This window comes from Eupeodes corollae, chromosome 2, assembly GCF_945859685.1.
Source record: "Eupeodes corollae chromosome 2, idEupCoro1.1, whole genome shotgun sequence".
Classification (NCBI taxonomy): domain Eukaryota; kingdom Metazoa; phylum Arthropoda; class Insecta; order Diptera; family Syrphidae; genus Eupeodes; species Eupeodes corollae.
In genome coordinates, this window is record NC_079148.1 from 7778522 (window position 1) to 7797411 (window position 18890).

General features: G+C 31.7%; 1 protein-coding gene across 3 annotated transcripts in view; it reads right to left on the bottom strand.

Moving 5' to 3' along the window:
* Positions 1–482: 482 nt before the first annotated feature.
* The window catches only part of LOC129945659 (E3 ubiquitin-protein ligase HECW2), a 40119-nt gene continuing 21711 nt past the window's right edge, over positions 483–18890 (bottom strand). The window contains exons 2-6 of one of the 3 annotated variants that reach the window (XM_056055502.1): positions 12955–13354; positions 3724–3912; positions 3524–3661; positions 3208–3458; positions 484–3142 (exon numbers count right to left, since the gene is read on the bottom strand). In XM_056055502.1, the coding sequence (XP_055911477.1) occupies positions 2457–3142; positions 3208–3458; positions 3524–3661; positions 3724–3912; positions 12955–12995 (1305 nt within the window). In that variant the 5' untranslated portion in view covers positions 12996–13354 and the 3' untranslated portion in view covers positions 484–2456. Of the gene's footprint in view, positions 3143–3207; positions 3459–3523; positions 3662–3723; positions 3913–12954; positions 13360–18890 lie in introns of those variants that run through there. The other 2 variants (XM_056055503.1, XM_056055501.1) reach the window with 2 other exon arrangements.

Here is an 18890-nt window from a genome sequence, read left to right on the forward strand (position 1 = left end):
AATTTTCGGCATGATTAATGTTTTTATAAAGAGGTGAGTCCCGGTTACGGTGGCAAGACCCCCCTAACATCCGACGAGCTCAGCTGTGCACCGCAAGCATGCCGCAGCTACAGTGACGGACATTCCTTCCTTCACCCAATCCCTATCCTAGTTCCCATTCCAGAGTTACCTACCTCGACCGAACCTATCCTACCCATACCTCCCCCATTTGCCTAAGGACAACTGGCACCCAACCTCAATAGGAGATAACTCCCATTCATTAGAGGGTGTCTTACCTCCATGCAAATGGTTCCCTTATCCTATACCAATGGCTCCCGATACCTTTTCTCCTTCCTTCTTCCTTTTCCTCTTTCTTCCCCTCCACCTCATTATAGTGTATTAAAAGATTCATGTTTATATTAATTTATGTAAATTTGAATGGAGTTTCGATTTTGAATAAAAAATTTATTGCAAACAAAACGAAGACACCAAAAAATAAAAAAAATAATAACACATCGTTTGCGCTATAAATTCATTTATTTTAGTTGTTCTATTATTATTTTAAAGTTGTATAATTTAAATGTTTTGCAAAAATTAGAATAAATATATTTTTATGTATATAATAATTCATCAATATATATCAACTATATAAGAATTAAATAAATAAATTATATTAGCTATGACTTCTACAATCGTCGCTACTCATAAGTAACGTAACAGCAGCATAAAAACGTTAATTATTTTTTTCCATTTTTTTTCTTTTTTTAAATTATTAAATATAAATCAATAATATTTGAATAAATTGCATTAAATTAAAAAAAATCATATAATTTAAAAAAAATATTAGGTATACAATATACATGCATCTATATGTATTCTTTTTTGTTTGTAATGTTTTAACAATAATCAAATTTTATACGAAAAAATCACATTTGTTTTGCCTTATTGCATATCGTTTTTTTAAAAGTGTTTTTCTTTTATTTTAATTTGTGTATATTATATTTAGTTGGAGAGTATAATAAACTCTTGGTTTTTTTTTTTGTTTTTAAGTATATAAAATGGGATTTTTGTTGTTTGTTTAAGACACACCAATAAATAGTTGTTGTATTAAGTAAATTGGATGTTTTATATTTGATTTTTGTTTTATGTATTTTATTTCAAATCAATGCCAATTTATAGTTAACACACATTCAAAAAAAAAAAAAAAAAAACAACTATATAAAATATTTAAGCCATTTTTTTTGTATTGTTTTATTGTTTATTATTTTCTTTTCCTTCTATAAAGGTTTACACACTAATCAGGCAATTAAAGGTAACTTATATTTTTATTTGATTTTTAGTTTTTAACTACAGTTTTGTTTTTCTACATATAATCATCATATATAATAATTTATAAAGTTTTTTCTTCTTATGTTGTGTGAATGAAGCAGTTTTATTTGCTATGTCACATTTAATAAGTGCTCAATATAGAATTTAATAAATAAAATATAATAATATTTATTTTTGTATTTCAAACAACATCCGGTTATTTTTTGTATTATTTATTTATTTATTTTAAAAACTCTTAAAACTAAGTTGACTAGTATTACCATGCTTTTCAAAGAACTCACCATAATCAGGATTCACAGAGGAACTCTGGTGTGGTGAATTCAATGATGATGGTGAATAGAAAATAAATAATTATATAGAAAAATGAACATTTGCTTAGGTCTAGGAATGTTTCTACTTAAAAGAATCAGGTTTTTGTTTACCAATATTTAAAAAAATATAATTAAAGGCCTTATGAACAAAATCGGCATAGAAATCCTATTAGTCAATATATATTCTAATAAATTGAGTAAGATTTTAGTAACTAATAAAAAGAGTTAAAAGGAATTATAAGTTAGGATCTCTGCATAGAGAGAAAAGTATAAATGGTATTGAATGCCCTAGGAAGAACTTCACTGGAAGATAGCTCAATTAAGGGGTCATAGGTATTCAACTAACTAGTAGCACAGAATTGGTCAACAATTGTTATCTTTTAATTTAAAAATTCATTACATCTTGAGAAAGCAGAATAAAGCATGTTTTTGAATTTTTTCATACGCAAAAGCCCAAACAAATGTTTAAGCTACTTATTAAAAGTTTTTAAAAACTATGACAACGAAAGAATTCCACAAATCGCTCGATTATTTTTTCCTCCTAATTGTTTGACCAACTCTTGGAATGCAAAAATAAATACCATTGTTTTTTTTTTCAAAAGTAAGGAACCAAAGGATACAAAACCCTTTGCGCAAAAATAACCTACAATTTGAGCTCTCTTCCAAATAGTTCTCTAATCTACCATAGGCTCTGAAATATTCAGAATTTTTATTTTTCAAGGAGAAGAACAATAACTTCTTCTTTACTTTGACTACATTTGTTTTTGTTTGTTTCTAATAAAACTGGCCAAAAGTTACAACATAAATTAAAGAACAACTTACAGAAGGACATCAAACTTATTCAATTCCAAAAGTATTTGTTTCCTCTACAGCCAACAGTAACTTTTCATAGAGAATCTCTGGTGTTGGATAGGGTGGCAAATCTAAGCGATTGAAACAAGTGTGTGCTCTTGGTAGAGCATTCGGCTTACCCCACTTTTCGATACAAAAACGTCGTGGTCCTGTTGATCCTCGCAGTGCTGAAAACCCTTCATAGGGTATACTTGATGTTCCGGTGACAAATTGAAGCAAACGTAATCTCTGTTCGTTGGTGAATTTCTCGATCACCTGCCAGAACCAGATGATTACCTGATGATTGTCATGATAGCCACTTCGATATTCCGTGTTCAAACGCCAATCGTTTATGTCTATTTCTGCCGTTCCGGCTATGACTAGTTCTAGTTCGCGTGCATCGAATACTGATACAAGCCGTGAATCGACCACTTCATAGAATCCTCGGACAAGGGATTCGGTTTGTTCTTGAACACCTCGCTCCAATCGCCATTTAATCATTCGTTCTAAGTATTCTTTTTTGTTTTTTTCGTTGATTATCATATTCTTGCCACCTGGTTTTAGTTCACGGTCTACAACTCGCCCCAGAAGCTCTTCGGTGACACAGAAAGTTAGGCCAAGATCATTGCCATTTCCGATATCGTTATCACGGATCCATTGCAAAGATTGATGAAATTCGTTGTCAAGCGATTCTAAAATTAAACCACAATCAATGAGATTCTTAAAAAAAAAATTAAGTTTTTATCCTCGATCTTACCTAAATCGCTTAACGCCACTGGAAGTCTTAACAATGCTTTGTAAAATGGTCTAGTAAAAAAGGCATCCAAGAGATATTGATGAACCAAGGCAAGACCCAGTACACGTCCACTAAATCGAAACCAATCGTGGCAATTGTCAACAAAAGCTGACAGAGGCGACACTTGGACGGTGTAAGTATCATTTGCTGAGTATTCAAACAGTCCATAGTAGGGATTGAAAAGTTCTCGAGATAGAAGAAAGAAGAATTCCCTGTGTTGGAAAGATTTGTATTTATATATAACACTACTAATTTTATTGATATAATTTGCTCTTACCTTGATGGACCACCATAATCTAAGCCTTCTTCAGTATCCCAGAGCACAGCAAGACGCCCTCTTTGTAGGTCTTTTTTGTTCGCTGACATTATACGACGGAAAGCATCCTCTAGTAAATGAGTTCGACGAATGTGAAGTCTAAAGAAGAAATGAAAACAATATTCAAGTAGGATGAAAGAATTAAGAGAATGTGAGCTTACTTGAGCTTATGAGGGCCTTGTCCGTAACCTTTGGACTCAAGTTTTCTATAGAATCCACGAAGTTTGGCTTCAAAATCTCGTCGAAATGGTGGTGGGCCACGTTGTGGCATTCGTGAATTGAGATTTGGTGATCCTTGAGGACTGCGTTCTTCAATTGGGACATAGCTCATAATTTCCTGTTCGAAAAGACTGAAATGAGAAAGCACAAGTAAAGTACATTAGACATTGAAGCTTCGTGAATATTGGGTAAGCAATGTCAATATCGATAGATGGAAAGTTCGTTAGCCCAAAGAAGGCCCTGTGTTTATCACTATTAAAGTCAACGTCCCCTGCCAATCAAAATTAAATTATTTGGTGGTAAAACATAATCAAGTTTTTGTTGTTTTACTTAAGGCACCTTAAGTAAGTACTCGTAATTCCGTAATTGACTTATTCCATTAGCTAGCTAGTTAGCAATTCTTTTTTTTGTCGGAAGTTAAACTTTGTGTACCTTGAATTATTTAAGTACCAGCCTTTAACAAATGCAATTAACTCATAGTTTTGCAACTTTAAAAAAGACCTTTTAAAAGTTGTAATACAATTATTGGTTCAATGATATCATTGCTACGTACTTATTACTTGACATGGACAAACTCGTATTGAAATTTAAAACCATTTCAGCAGACAAATAGCCGCTCGTGGGAAAACGCCCTACATTGTGACTTCATAAAGTATTTTTCACAATCTAAAGTTGTAATAATTCTAAAATTTTGTTTTATGTGAATATTACAAGGTAGTAATTACTCTTAAGTGATTCATTAGATAGATTGATTTGCTTGACATTAATCGAATAAATCTCAAGGCTACAACTTGAGAGGTGCTCACAAACAGATGCAAATTAATATATCGAAAGGCTGATTTGACTTAAAGACTTTACATCCAAATGTTTACATATATGATTACCTAGGAGTATGTTGTGCACATTAAGGTTTACCCACTTTCGGTATTTTTCTTTCTGTGTGTAAAACAATGGGCCATTTAAAAGTTACCTATCTTATCGAAGTGCAGTTTTTATCAATTTTCATAAAGCTATAGCGCTTAATAAAAGGGGGGTTAGTCAAATATGAGTAAAACAAAACATATAAACAAAAAAGGTAAAGTAGAGTAAATTTGAAATTGTTATCACTTTTGTTAATTGCATTGCTATGTAAACATTTACCTATGTACTTACGTAGGTGCATTAAGGGAAAGCTTTAAAATGGATCATCAAGATTACGAAATCAAATGGAATTTTAATAATCGTAGAGAATCCGATAAAAGGTATATGTACATAAGTCTACTAGGCTTTGCAGATTGGGCTATTTAATTGAAAATTGGGCTATCTTTTTCCCGCTAACAATTTTGTTTTGACAGCTTAATCATAAAAATTATCTTGGGCAGTTTTTATTCGTGGAAATAAATCATACATTTCATAAAAATTATAACAAACATTTGGGTAGGTTCTGCCGACATGAGTGACTTGAAAGTAAAGCATGTTTCTCGTATCTGATTGGCCGACTGCCAAAAAAAAAGTCTTTTCAATTAAGGCAACTTTATTGGAAAGTTGACTGGAAAGTAAGTCAAGCAAAACCGTACTAAGGCTCCAGTTATAGCTGCCATTGGTTTTCATCATTGAAAACAAATTTTTTTTTGACAGGTCGTTTATAGCTATCATAAATTCTGTCATTGAAAAAAAATTCCTGATTGAAATCCAACGAAAAATGTTTACCGACAGAAATCTGTCATTGGCATTGTGTGAAACCAAAACAGAAATCATTGGAACGATTCGTTCCATTGTTGGACATAAAAGAATCAGCTGTTCAGGAAAATTAATTTCCGCCCGGAAAATAGAAAAACACATTTTTAGGCGCCAGTTATATCTATCATTAGTTTTCATCATTGAAAACAAACATTGGAATTTGTTTGGCACGTCGTTTATAGCTTTCATTAAAAATGTCTGTCATTGAAATAATTTTCTTTATTGAAAGCCACCGAAAAATGTTTAATGATAGAAATCTGTTATTGGAATTGTGTGAAATTGCGACAAAAATCAGTGGAACGATTCGTTTCACTTTAGAACATAATGGCTGAAACACAAACACGCTTCAGCTTCGGCTTCGCCTGACGTTTACGAGTTCAGCCATAGGAATTCAATGCATGCTATCACAAAAGAGCTTCGACCTCACGTTTCGTTTGACAGTCGGAAGGAAAAGAACGTAATGTAACGTAATGTGACTCCAAACGGAAGCTCTAGTTCAATTATCTGAACATTTGCTTTGTCTGACAGCTTATCAGGTGTAAAAAAATGTCAACAAACAAAATATTTGCCCTTTGGAGGGATGAAATAATAGAAATGTCATTCAAAGCAACCTAAGCAGGCCTAACGTAACGCAGACGAAGCCGAAGCTGAAGCGTGTATGTGTTTCAGCCATAAAAGTATCAGCTGTTCAGGAAAATGAATTTCCGTCCGGAAAATAGAAAAATACATTTTTAGAGAAAAATAAATGCGTAATTATAATTTTTTTCTCAAAAAAATTTTCGATTGATCAGTATATAATTTTCATTTCTAATCAAAAGGGAAACAGCGTCAAAAATAGATTCAAAACTTTTTCCGAATCGATTTCAATGATAGCTATAACTGGCGCATAACTATCAAGTCAAGTCCACTTATTTGACATAATGACAGCTACTCATAATTTTTGAATTAATTGAAAACTCAGTGATTTATTTCTTTTCTGCACAATAATATTTGATGTTTTATTTAAAAGTGTTCCTTGTCAAATTGAAAAAGGAATAAGTAATATTTTCTTAAAATACGAAATACAAGTCGAGATAGAATTGTAGCTTTCGTAAGAAGTGTTTTGTAGACAATTACGTTTTTGATAGTTTTCGCGTGATAAACTGAAATTGGAGGTGAAGTAAATTTCCGAGTTTGAAGTTTATGGCAATTAAAAGACTAACTCGTTGCCATGGTCAGAATGTACGTTCAAAGAAAGTAATTGACAACATGTGAAGTCCCTTATGTTGTCTGAACCTACCCATTGGTACAAATTGTTAGAATTATTTGGGAACGACTGTTGTTAGAAATTGTTGATCTGTCAAACTTCTATTGTCAAAAATTTAAAAAAAATTAATATATAACTTTATATGACAAATTCAATAACGTAAGAAAAATTAAGCAACTTTTAAATTCACTTTGATAGTTTAAAATTTTCAACTCTGCTCCTGGACTGAGCTGCGAATTATTTAAAATCGTAACTATTTGACACTTAAACAAATATTGGGCGATGTAATGCCGTCATATTGAATGCGTTCAGTATCGAGCTAGATAGGCTATACCCGTGTAGCCAGATTTTTGTGTTTAAAAATTGGTACAACTGAAAGAAGATCTGTCAGAATAATAATAAAAAAACACACAAACAGAAAAGAGTTTTGTGAAAACCAAAAGTTAAAATTAACTTCAGCAAAAAAAAACTAACTAAAACTATCAAAATGGACAATTTTCAAGAAGAAATGGTAAGAAAACAACTGGAAATTGAGATTCTATAAAAATAGTTCATTTAACAATTGCAGCTTTGACATAAATTAAAAACTTCAAGAAGGGGGTTTGTTCGTAGACTACTACATTAACATGTGGTTTAAAGCGATCTCAATTCTTTATATAACTGAATCGAGTTGAAATGAGCTTGAATTGACTCGGGTCCGTTCGGGGATCGGAGTCGATTCAAAATTTGTGAAGAAAAACATGTGTTGAGAGTTGGTTTTACAGATAATGCATTATGGTCTGTTTATTTGCATGTTTGTGTACAAAAAATATAGTTTTGTTTTAATCAAATTAAAAAAAGTTTTATATGGAGTAAGTACGTATTATTATATGTTGCTGAACTATTCAGTTTTTCATTGTTTAACACGAATCAAACTATCTAAATAGCACTTCATAAGAAACATCGAAACCCCATTTGCATTTTAGAAAGTGCTGTCAACCTTAATCATTTTTAAATCTTCTTGCGCGGTGGAACCACCAAAAAGATTTTCTTAATCTAAACTGAGATAAACCTTTAGTGGAAGCATAGCAAAACTTAATTATCTTTTCTATTCTTGCAAAATAAGCCCAGTTAGTCCATTTATATTAACAAAACTAAATAATATCAACAGTAACAGATTGATTTGTTTTCGGCAATTGAAAACACATGACAACTACTCAACGAACAATGCCAACGAGATACGAATGCATTATCAATCGTACCAACATTTGAGAACGAAATCATATAAGATACATTCGAGACTCGTATAAACGTCAAAAACCTATCCGTAGTAAGATTCTACTTTAACTTTTATGGGTAGTATTCATACTACGGATATTGTTTTTGTTACTCGTGTTAAATCCTACTACACTGTTGATAGATTTTACAACAAAATACGGTTTTATTTTGAGATACCTTATTTACCGAGTTCAATACATAAATTAAAATAACCGGCAAAAAATAAAAACAAATTTTAGTTGTTCACAAAAAAACAGGTAAACATGTTAATTCTAGGTCCAAAGATTTTTACCCAAGAACATAAAAACTTGAAATCAATTTTTAAGTTCCTTTAAATTATTAAGTGATATGTTGAATCAGCTGTTCTGTCAGATATATTTGGATTCCTTTTTGGATCAGCTGTCCTTTTACAAGTCAAACACTTATAAAAAGGTCTCATTCTAAGATTGAACGCAGCCATTGTAAGAAATCGTTATAATCTTAGTGCAAGTGAACGGCAAGAGTTAACGATTGTTACCAACATTTGACAAAAGTTAGAAATAAAACAAACTACAGCGATGACTAAACGTCCAATTGACTGACATATGTACATTTAGGACAACATTAAATATAAGCATAGGCTGCGTTCAATCTCGTGTTGGGTAGGGTATCTTGGATAGGTGGGTTTTTAGATACCTTGTTGAACGACTTGAATAGCTGTCAAAAAAATAAAAACAACCTAGCAAATTGGTCATCTACAAAACGAGAACAAAATAATTCAATTTTGAAGTTTAAAAAAATAGATCGTAATTACCTTCTAGAATTCGGAGGCAAATAGCTTCTTCATCGTCTATTATGTAAAAGAACATCCTCAAATACAATTTCAACTGACATTTTGTATCTTTTTGTTTACCAACAAATACAAAAAGCTGAAATCAATTTTTAAGTATCTTGAAATTCAACCATTTGTTGAATCAGCTGTTCTGTCAGATACCTACATACCCCAGAAATTCTTGGATACCTCGTGATTAGTTTTTTGACATTTCAGCTCTTATTTTACACGTAAAACACTAGTAAAAACGTATCCGGATACCTTATCCTTCTAAGATTGAACGGAGCCATTGTTAGATATCGCAACAATCTTAGCGTTAAGGAACGACAATAGTTAAAGATTGTTCACAATAGTTGACAACAGTAAGAAAAAAAAAACGGACCTCAGAGATAACTAAACGTCAAGTTGACTGACATGCATTTTGGAGAACATTAAAAGCATTGACGTTCTTTAAAGTACAGGCTCATTAATATATAAGAACATGGGGTTTTCCATTTTACAATTTGATTAGTAAGAAAGCAAATATTTCTTTGTATCAAATGGAATACGATTAAAATTTGATTTTTTGACATGGTTTTCACATTTCTTTCCTTTGGTTTGCCCAATTTCAGTGAAGCTTTCAAACTTGTACACCAATATTGATTTCGGTTTTCGGATTAAATATAATCGAATATGTCATCCAAAATTGTAAAATGATAGTTTTTGTTAAATAAGTCTTAATTAGGTCAATATAAACTTCTTAATAGTTCAAGTTTGTTTTGCGCTTGATAATAAAATTAAGAGACTTATTTGAATTAACAACTTTTTAAATTCAATTGTGGATTAAGTGTGATGAGTAAGCCTAGTTAATAAACCTAAGCTTACTCATGACCGATGACACGAGTGAAAGATTAACATGAATTTTTTAGCGCATTTAATCGTATACAAATGATCATTATTGGACAATTCAAATATTAGACACCTAAATTCAAATTGTCAAGTAATTTGTACGATGAATGAATAAATAAAAGTACAAAGTTTAGTGCTGCAAAAAATATGTTAATTATTATAATTATTACTTTTCAATGATGTCAATCAATGGAATAACAAAAGAATTATTTAGAAATATGTAGTAAATGTCAAGTTTTTCTTTTTTTCTAAAGGTCATTTATAGTTTTTTCAATGTTGTCAATTTATTCTTATTTTGAAGTGTTGTTGAATTTCATAATCTAATGGACATAAAATGCCTTCTCTTCAAATTATTTGAAAAAGACACGAACAATCTGACAAGTCATTACCCTGCAACAAAGCCTTACTTTTTATTGATTGTAAATAGAACACAAATTAGTTGTCATTTGTTCCACTAGGTGGTGTGAAAATGAATGTAAAAAACAGAAAAAAATAACTTTTACACAAATAAACATTAAATCAATTTTAAAATTAGGTGAAATAACAATAGTTATAAATTAACAATATTTTTCGTTCATTGACCTCATCATTTCAAACATGAAATTAAAACACAATTAATCTTTTATCTAATTTATGTATGTCATAAACTCAAAAGAATTAAGGTGGACACACATAGTCCAAAAAGTCTCCGTATAGCAACTTTTTTTTTGTTGATTCTGAGATTATATATTTTTTATAATAATATATTAAAAACAAGTATTTTGAAAATCACAATCGCAATTTTTTTTAAATTTGGTAAAAAGTTGAAGGTGGAAACTAACTTTTTTTCAATGTTACCACTTTGGTTTTTACATATATTTCTAGTACTTTGTTTAAAAGGAAACACTAAAATTAGGCTGCTGGACGGAGACTTTTTGGACTATGTGTACATAATTGGAATAGAATATCAGTACATTTTTGGAAGAAAAATAAATTAGATAACACCTAAAATCAAATTAATGCAAGTAATTTTAAATGTTAAAAAATATAATAATTCATTACAAATTTTTTTAGATTGGCAACACTCTTCCGTCACAGCCAATTCAGCAGTTTTTTTCCTCATTAAAAGGTTAGTTTGTTTTAGCAATTTATGGTGCACCACAGCAACAGATTACTTTTGCTCTGAAACATTAAACATGGATCTGTTTGACACATAATATGAACATTGCTTGTGTGAATTCAACATGACAGCGATGTGTCTAAATAAAATACTAATAATACTAACGTCAATAATAACTTTTTTTTTACAAGTTTAATTATTTATTCACATACGAGTATCTCTGTAAATGGATAATAAAACTGTGGTCTGTTCTTTCTGTAACTACGAGTATGTTAAACAAATATTGTTAAAGTGTCATCGGCACAAAATTTTAAACAACTTATTGTTAAGAGTTGAACAATTTACTAGTTAGTAATTTGCTTAATACTAAGCAATTTACCACGGGACTCCAAAACTTTAAACCTCTCTTTCATTTTTCTAAATTGCTTATAGCATTTTAATTTCAAAAACAAGCATCCAAACATTTCTAAAAAGTGACAGTTCGTGAAAATAAAGAAAGCAAAGACACTTAAACGGGCCTATTAAATGGAATTCATTAGAATTCGTTGATCGGTCAAACTACCAGTATTAAAAATTAAATAATAGTTTTTTATAGGGTCTGCAAAATTACTTCTGTTTTTTTGAAAATGCATCGAGTGTAGCTTCGGCTGTCAAATGATGTCAATATCCTACTCTTCAATTTTTGTGAACAAAAATTCGTCCACCACGCCCGATTACGATCGCCATTGACTGTAACGGCAACTCCTTGCTCATTTTCGAAGAAAAATTGTCTAACTATGCCTCTGCACCAAAATCCGTCAAGATCAAAATGAGCTTCATCTGAAAAGATGATTTGTTTGCAAAATCAGATTTTTCGCGTTGTTCAATAGGGTTTTCTCACCAAGTACTAAACCAGATTTTCGCGAAATTATAGGTTACGGCCGAAAAACTACATCGAAAACTCAAGTTTTCCCATACATTTTTGGTAAACCCAGAGTTTTATCTAAAACCTCTCGAAAAGTAGTAGCAATTCGAAGTTGAACTAAACAAACAAACCTTTCGAAACATTTAGCGCTCAAATTAATTTAAACAAAACAGCTGATGGCTGCTGTCAAAACAAATATTTTTTGAAATAAATTTGGTTGCGGTAATATTATTTAAACAATTTCCTTAAAAAATAAGAATAATTGTTTTTGTTTTTTATTCACAGAATCATATCGCAGCGGTCTAGGAAAATTTGTGCGAAAACATTCCACAATGTGGGAATCGTTGTTCCAGTGAATAAAACCACAACAGTACACTATAGCCCCTTAATGGACAGCGATGCCAACATCCAGAAGATCCTCAGTGCTTAAGCCAAGCCAGGCAAATTGCAGCCCATCATAACAGCTTCAGTAATCGCTCTGGATGAGCGTGATTTTGGTAAGAAACTGGAACTAAAAATAAACCTTCTCTGCTCCGGCCATAAGGACCTACACGAAATCGTTCAGAATCTTCTTAACCCCGCCTATAAGTTGCTCGGATGGCTACAATATATGGCAATTCTAAAGTCACATTTGGCCAACAGAAGCAATATTCATAAGCCCAGTATTTTTGATTGAATCAATAACGGGATCACATTCGTTCTTTTGGAGCTCGTATAGATCTTTGTCTTCCTGAAAATCAACTTGATAAGTACCTAACCTACATAAGGCTAAAGTTGTATCTCTCATTTCCAGATCCTTTAGTTCATTGCAAAGTATCTCGAAAGTTCTGCGGCTCATTTTGAATTTTTTTTTCATCAATACAAACTTTGACAGCCGGTGTTAAACAAATTTAAATGTCAAATGAAAACGTGTAAATGTTCGGTGTGAACGATTTTCGGGTCTTTGAAAACTTTTTGCCCAAAACCCGGTGTGAAAAGGCTATAAACGTATACACAACCATATTCGTTTAGCGGAAGGATAAAACTAATTATCTGTCAAATCAGACATAAGCTAAGTGTTACCATTCACGAAATAAGCGCTAGTTAAAAAAAAAACGCTAGATGGCGGGCCCTATATAACTTTAAATCGCAAAATGTTCAACGAAAGAAAAACTGTCACCGAGCTAAAATATTTAACCATTTAACTTTAATAAGACAAATTATACAAAATACTGTTTTAAAAAAATTAACACTAAATAGAAATACTTACACAGCCCATATGATGTAAGCGGCTTTCGAAAAGAATCCCATTATCTTCCGGGATTCGTCCAGTTTTATTTATTTAAATATTTATTGTTTAAGTAACAAATCGTTATCATTAAAGTGTTATATTAATAGGTTAATGAAGTCTTAGCGTTGGATTACCATCATTCGAAAAACATTACCTATAGATATCTATCTACTAATTATTATCAATTGTTCTTTTATGACGACATTTAACAAACAATGCGGGATGAGTTATTTTTTTCACATTCGCATTCATATTTATTTTTTTTAATTTTCTTTTTGATTAATTTATTATTATCGCAGAGTTTTCAGCTATATACACATATTTGAGTTTAATTATCGCGAAAAAATTAATTTGGTTATTGAAGAAAATGTGTATGTACCTTAAAGAACAAAGGAGTCTTTAAAATGTTTATTAACATTTGTTTTGTTTAGTTTGTTGCTCTGGTATTATTTTTAAATTTGATTTTTATACAAGGTGAAAATATTGTTATTTATAAAAGAAGTAATTTTATACTATTTCGGTGAATATTAAGAAATCACGAAACTTGACAGTTCTTCACTCATGATTTGACATAAGCCCAATGATATTTCTTAGATGCCGGAGATATCAGTGTTCTCAGAAATTTAAACAATATGTTCTATTTTTCCTATCAGAAACCTGACAGTACAATGTGTTGGATTCGACTTCTTAATGTTCTCAATGACACAATTCTTAAAGAAATAATTTGACATTTGTTAATGCTAAGTGAGATAACCAGCAAGTTTTTGTATGGTTCATTTATTTCAAATATATGTTGTAAATAATTTCTTAACTGTCTCTAGCAGTCCAAACAAATTTTTCTAATGTCAAACAAATTTCCAGTTACTAATTGCCCGATGTGGGAAGGGTCCAACGATTAATTGTTTGTAAGGATCATTGAACATAAATGGCATTGAGAAAAATTTCCTGATTGAAATCCTCTGCAAAATTTTGTCTGACAGATATCGTTCAATAGTACTGGATAAAATTGAAACTTTGATCAGTGAAACGAAATAGAACCATCTGATTAGGAAAGTGAAGTTGACATTAACGTCTTAAGGAGCTAATTATTTTATGTCAAAAATGTATCGAATCGTTTTACTTTTTTTTAATTCATTCTTAAACCTATCTTAAAGCTAGACAAAAATTCATAAAACTAGCCTAATTATCCATAACTTGCAACTAACTTAATGGTCCCATACGGACACTCTAAGATAAACTATAACACTAACTACTAATGCCTTTCGGCCCTAAGATCTACTTTACTTCAATTTTAATTTCATTTATTTTTGTATTTATTAGAAAATATTGAAAAAAACTAATATCAAGATCCTTTTTTATTTTTACTTAAAAACTACTTAAAATAAGGTCCTTAGAATAAAACTTAACGCTAACTTAAACTACCTATAAACTACTTAAAACTAGAACAACCACAGCAGCAAATCTAACGTTTTTTGTTTTTATATTTTATTGTCTTTTTTGTATGTTTTTTTTATATTCCATGTTTTTTTTCTAATTTTTTTGTTTTTTAATTTTGTTTTGTATTTTTTTTTTGCCACCATGCCTATTCTACGTAAAACTAAAACTATAAAACAAGTATGTAAGCCGGCCAAGGCTTAACACCCCATCCCGACTACCCAATATCAAGTGCCGATTGAAGCCACCAAAACTGGTTCTACTGCTTCACCCTATCAGCTCGGTCCCGTTCGGACAAAGCCCTACTGAACCGAAAGAGCTCTGCTCCACCTTGTGCCATGACGTCCCGATTGTATGGGAGTCGCCTATCCACGGTTTTCGTCTGACGTGGTAGATTAACGGAACTGCCAATCTATCCTGTATCAGACCGCATTTGTCTAAAACAAGGAATGCCTCTGGTGGAATTTAACCGCTCAAGCGTGCACTTTCAAAATACTCGTCGTTCGGATAGAATGCCCCGAAAATTAAATTGTTGGTCGAAGACATAGCCCTTGCAATGTGACCTCGAACGAGTTTTATCACGAAATGTCAACTCTGTTCATTCGAGCCCCGTTGTATAGGACCTCGTTGGAATAGTAGTGCACTTAAGAAGGCAAGGCTGTTCGATATAAACCGGTACACTGCCGCTCGAACACCCGAAACTTCTCCATCTGGGAAGGGGCAACGTTGAACCTCACAGGACAACACTCTGGGGTCAAGCCGACTGCTAAAAAACAGCCGTTTCGTCAGAGCGAAAGCTCCTCTGGCCCTGGTCAAACCAGCATTTATATCCCTGTCGAAATATAAATACTGATCTAATCAGATACCGAGGTACTTCACTACACTTTTGCTCGCTAACGGATGCCCGTGAAGATCAACGATGATCATCTTGCGCCAATTCTTACACGTATCCCTCGTGGCCCTAGCCAACGGAGTCCGGAACAGAATTGTCTCCGACTTCTGGACATTTATTTTCAGTTTCCAGTCATCGCAATATCGCTGAATCTTGTCGAAATCACGCTGCAAGAGAAATCTAATAACCTCAACCTTTCAGGCCGTTTTCGAATCGTTTCACTAGTTTTATTTTCATATTTGCCATTCTAATGACAAATTTTTTTCCTTCAAAAAAAAAAGTTTTTTTTAGTAAACGATCTGTCAAACAAATTTCATTTATAGGTGTGTTCCCAAGATTTTTGCAGAAATTGTTTATCTGTCAAATTTTGAAAAGAGAAAGAAAAAAAAGAGCGCACAACAATGGACGAACAAACGTGATTTTACACATTTCAAAAAGTCAATTTCAAACAAAAACACATTTGAAAATAATTGACACTTATGTTAGGATAATAAAACTTTAATTTTGTTGTCTAAGACAAGAGAATTTTGTAAAAACAATTTGGTAGTAACGAATTTCAGTGTGGTTGCTATGAACTGTCAAACTCCATTCGCGTTCCACATACCATCCACACTGCAACGAATAAATTGTTCGCTCAACTTAACAAAATTATACTACTCTTGTTTTGTTAGTTAAAAAAGGGTAATTATAAATTGAAAATTCGTCACTGTCTGCGAATAGAAATAAAGCTCATGTGAAAGAAAAGTCAAAATATGCGAACATCCACAGTTCGCAGCTCGCAGTTCGTAGCTCATGTGCAAGATGCTTAAGGATAAAACTCTCTCTAAGAAAAACTGACAATAATGTACGGAACGGTTTTTTTTTGCAAAAATTGTCTGTCACTCAATCAATGAGCAGCAAACCGAGCGTTCGACGCTAATAACAGCCAATTTACGTACGACAATATGACATTTCACAGACCAACAATTTCTGTCCAAAAAAGTTTCTTGGGCAGAAATTGACAGAAGGGGAAATTATTTGACTGTCTCTTGAGTGCTCTCTTCTGAATAAAACTACCAAATTAGTGTAGTGTAGAACAGCATTTGGGCAACAATTGTTGACAATGGGCAGTTTTGGTCAGGGTTCGGAACATACCTTATAAAAACAAATGACAGCTGTAAAAGAAACTCAAAAAAAAAGTGATAAGGATCAATGACCATTGCATGTTTTTAAAATGACGTCAAACAGGGAAAATCAGTTTTCTATAAATTCAATTGACAAACCAAATGCAACAACTATTATTTATAAATAACAAAATAATAACTTAAAATACGTCATAATCGTAGTAGTATTAACGAAAATGATTTCTCTCGCCTTCGCTTAAAGTTACTCGTATTCTTTAGGAAAATCTTCTTCGTGGTTCTTTGTTATTCATTTGATTAATTCTTATTCCACTTGAAGCGTACTTCTAGTCAATAAAAATCAAAGACCACAATAATAATAATTTTAATCAATTGGTTTCTTTTAATTCAATTAATCGCAAAAACGTATTATTATTTTTATCAGCATGCATCAGTGACTTATAAACCGGCAAAGTGATGTTTTTTTTTTTTGTCCATCTCAATTGACTTTGTTTTTTTTTTTATTTATAACCTTCAAAATTTGAATAAATTTTGTAATTAAAACAATTAACATATTGTGCGTTACTTTGTTTATTTTTTTGTTTGTTAAATGCAAATCAACCAGGTGTTTATATAGCATTTCGATAAGAATACATTAAAGAATAATTTTGGAAGCACGAATTTATTTTGCAATTGATCTTAATTGTTGGTTGAAAATGGAGAGAAATCTCTGAAAAGAGTGTTTCAATCTTTATTTGATACTACTTGATTCTTGACTTTACTTTTATTGGAGCGAATGCTCTCCAAATTCAAAAAATTACTCTTGATTGAGCTAAAATGTGTGCACTAATTCATCTGTCATTTTCCAAAAATATGCTGTCATGTCAAGGTTATGATTTTGACAGAATTGAAGAACTGGTTACAGAAAATATTTTAAAACAAAATTAACACTTTGCACGAAGAAAAAAATTCAAAGATTTTATTTTTTCACTCTTAATCCAAAATAATAAAATTTAAGAAATATTTGGCAGTTTTGTTATCCTGCGTAAAAAGTTATTCTTTTAGGATTTAAGTTTCACGGGGGTTTCTTTTAATATATTAAATCTATAAGAAACACAGAAACTATACCTGGGCCCTATTTCATAAATATTGACAGGTGCGACAGGTGACAGGTGAGAATTTGTAAATGACAAACCTGACAATTGTATAAATTCGGTCCCATAAACAAATTGACAACTTTGTAAAATTCCCTGCCAATTTTACAAAGTTGTCAAGATTTCGGATCATAAACAAATTGTCATGACAATGAATTGACAGAGATTTTTTTTAAAAATTGTCACAAATTCCCCGACAAATTTGTAGTGACAATTTTTTTATGAAACAGAAAAAATGGTACAAATTACAATTTTGTCAGTATATAGTTGACAATTGTGACAGGCAATTGAGTTTCGGTCGTAAGGTGACAATTTTATTTTAATATAATGTTTTCAAGTGAAAGTGGCGTCGAACGCAAGGTACGTCACCCTCGCTTCATTAAGTGATTATCAATTTAAGGAAAAATTCCGCGTCTTTTGTTAAAAATCGGTCATCACATTCAGCATCCCATAATTTTTGTATGTACATGCATACACAATTTGTAAATAAAAAATACTGTAGATCAATTCACTGTACGTTAACAAATATTGCCAAAATATGAAAGTGACAAATTTGTCATTTGTCACGACGAAATTGTCATACCTTAACAACGACAAAATTGTCGTTGTATTTAACTGACAATTATGTCACCTGTCAATACGTTATGCAATGAAAACTTGTCATATAAGTGTGACAAATTTGTAGAATTGTCACCTGTCAATGTTTATGAAATAGGGCCCTGGAAAAGCTAAATACTTGAAGGATATTTTAATCCAAAAGAAATCTCATATCCGCTGAAGATATTTTAGAGACATGTAGTCAGAAGGCTTGTCAGATTGGGCTATTCATCTAAAATTATCTTTTTCCAAAACTGCTAACAAAAAAATGTATTATGACAGCCCAATAATAATTGTGCTATAATTATACCAAACTTATATTGGGTGATATTTTTCTTCACAAAAATAAAAGATCAATTTTTGTTAAATTAGCCTACTTTGTGGCTAGTTCAGGACATGGCAACCCTGATATTCAGTTCTCTACAGATTTTATAACTAAAGCCTAGAACACAGCTGAAGTGAAACGAATTTTTTCGGTGATCTCCAAGTGCAGAGCAAAATGAAAACGAAAACCACAGCGGAAAAATTTGTGGAGAGTTCTGTCAGCTGTCAAAAAGAATTGACAAGTTCTGACAGTCAGTTGCTGGTAAACAAAAGTGGAAAAGAATTATATTTATTAACATTTTGTTGAGCAGTTAGTACATAGTTTTTTCATTTCTGCAGCATTTGTGTATTCTATGCTTCAACTTCCTAATAGCTTCACTGGCTCTGACCAAAGAAATCAGAGAAATACATTTT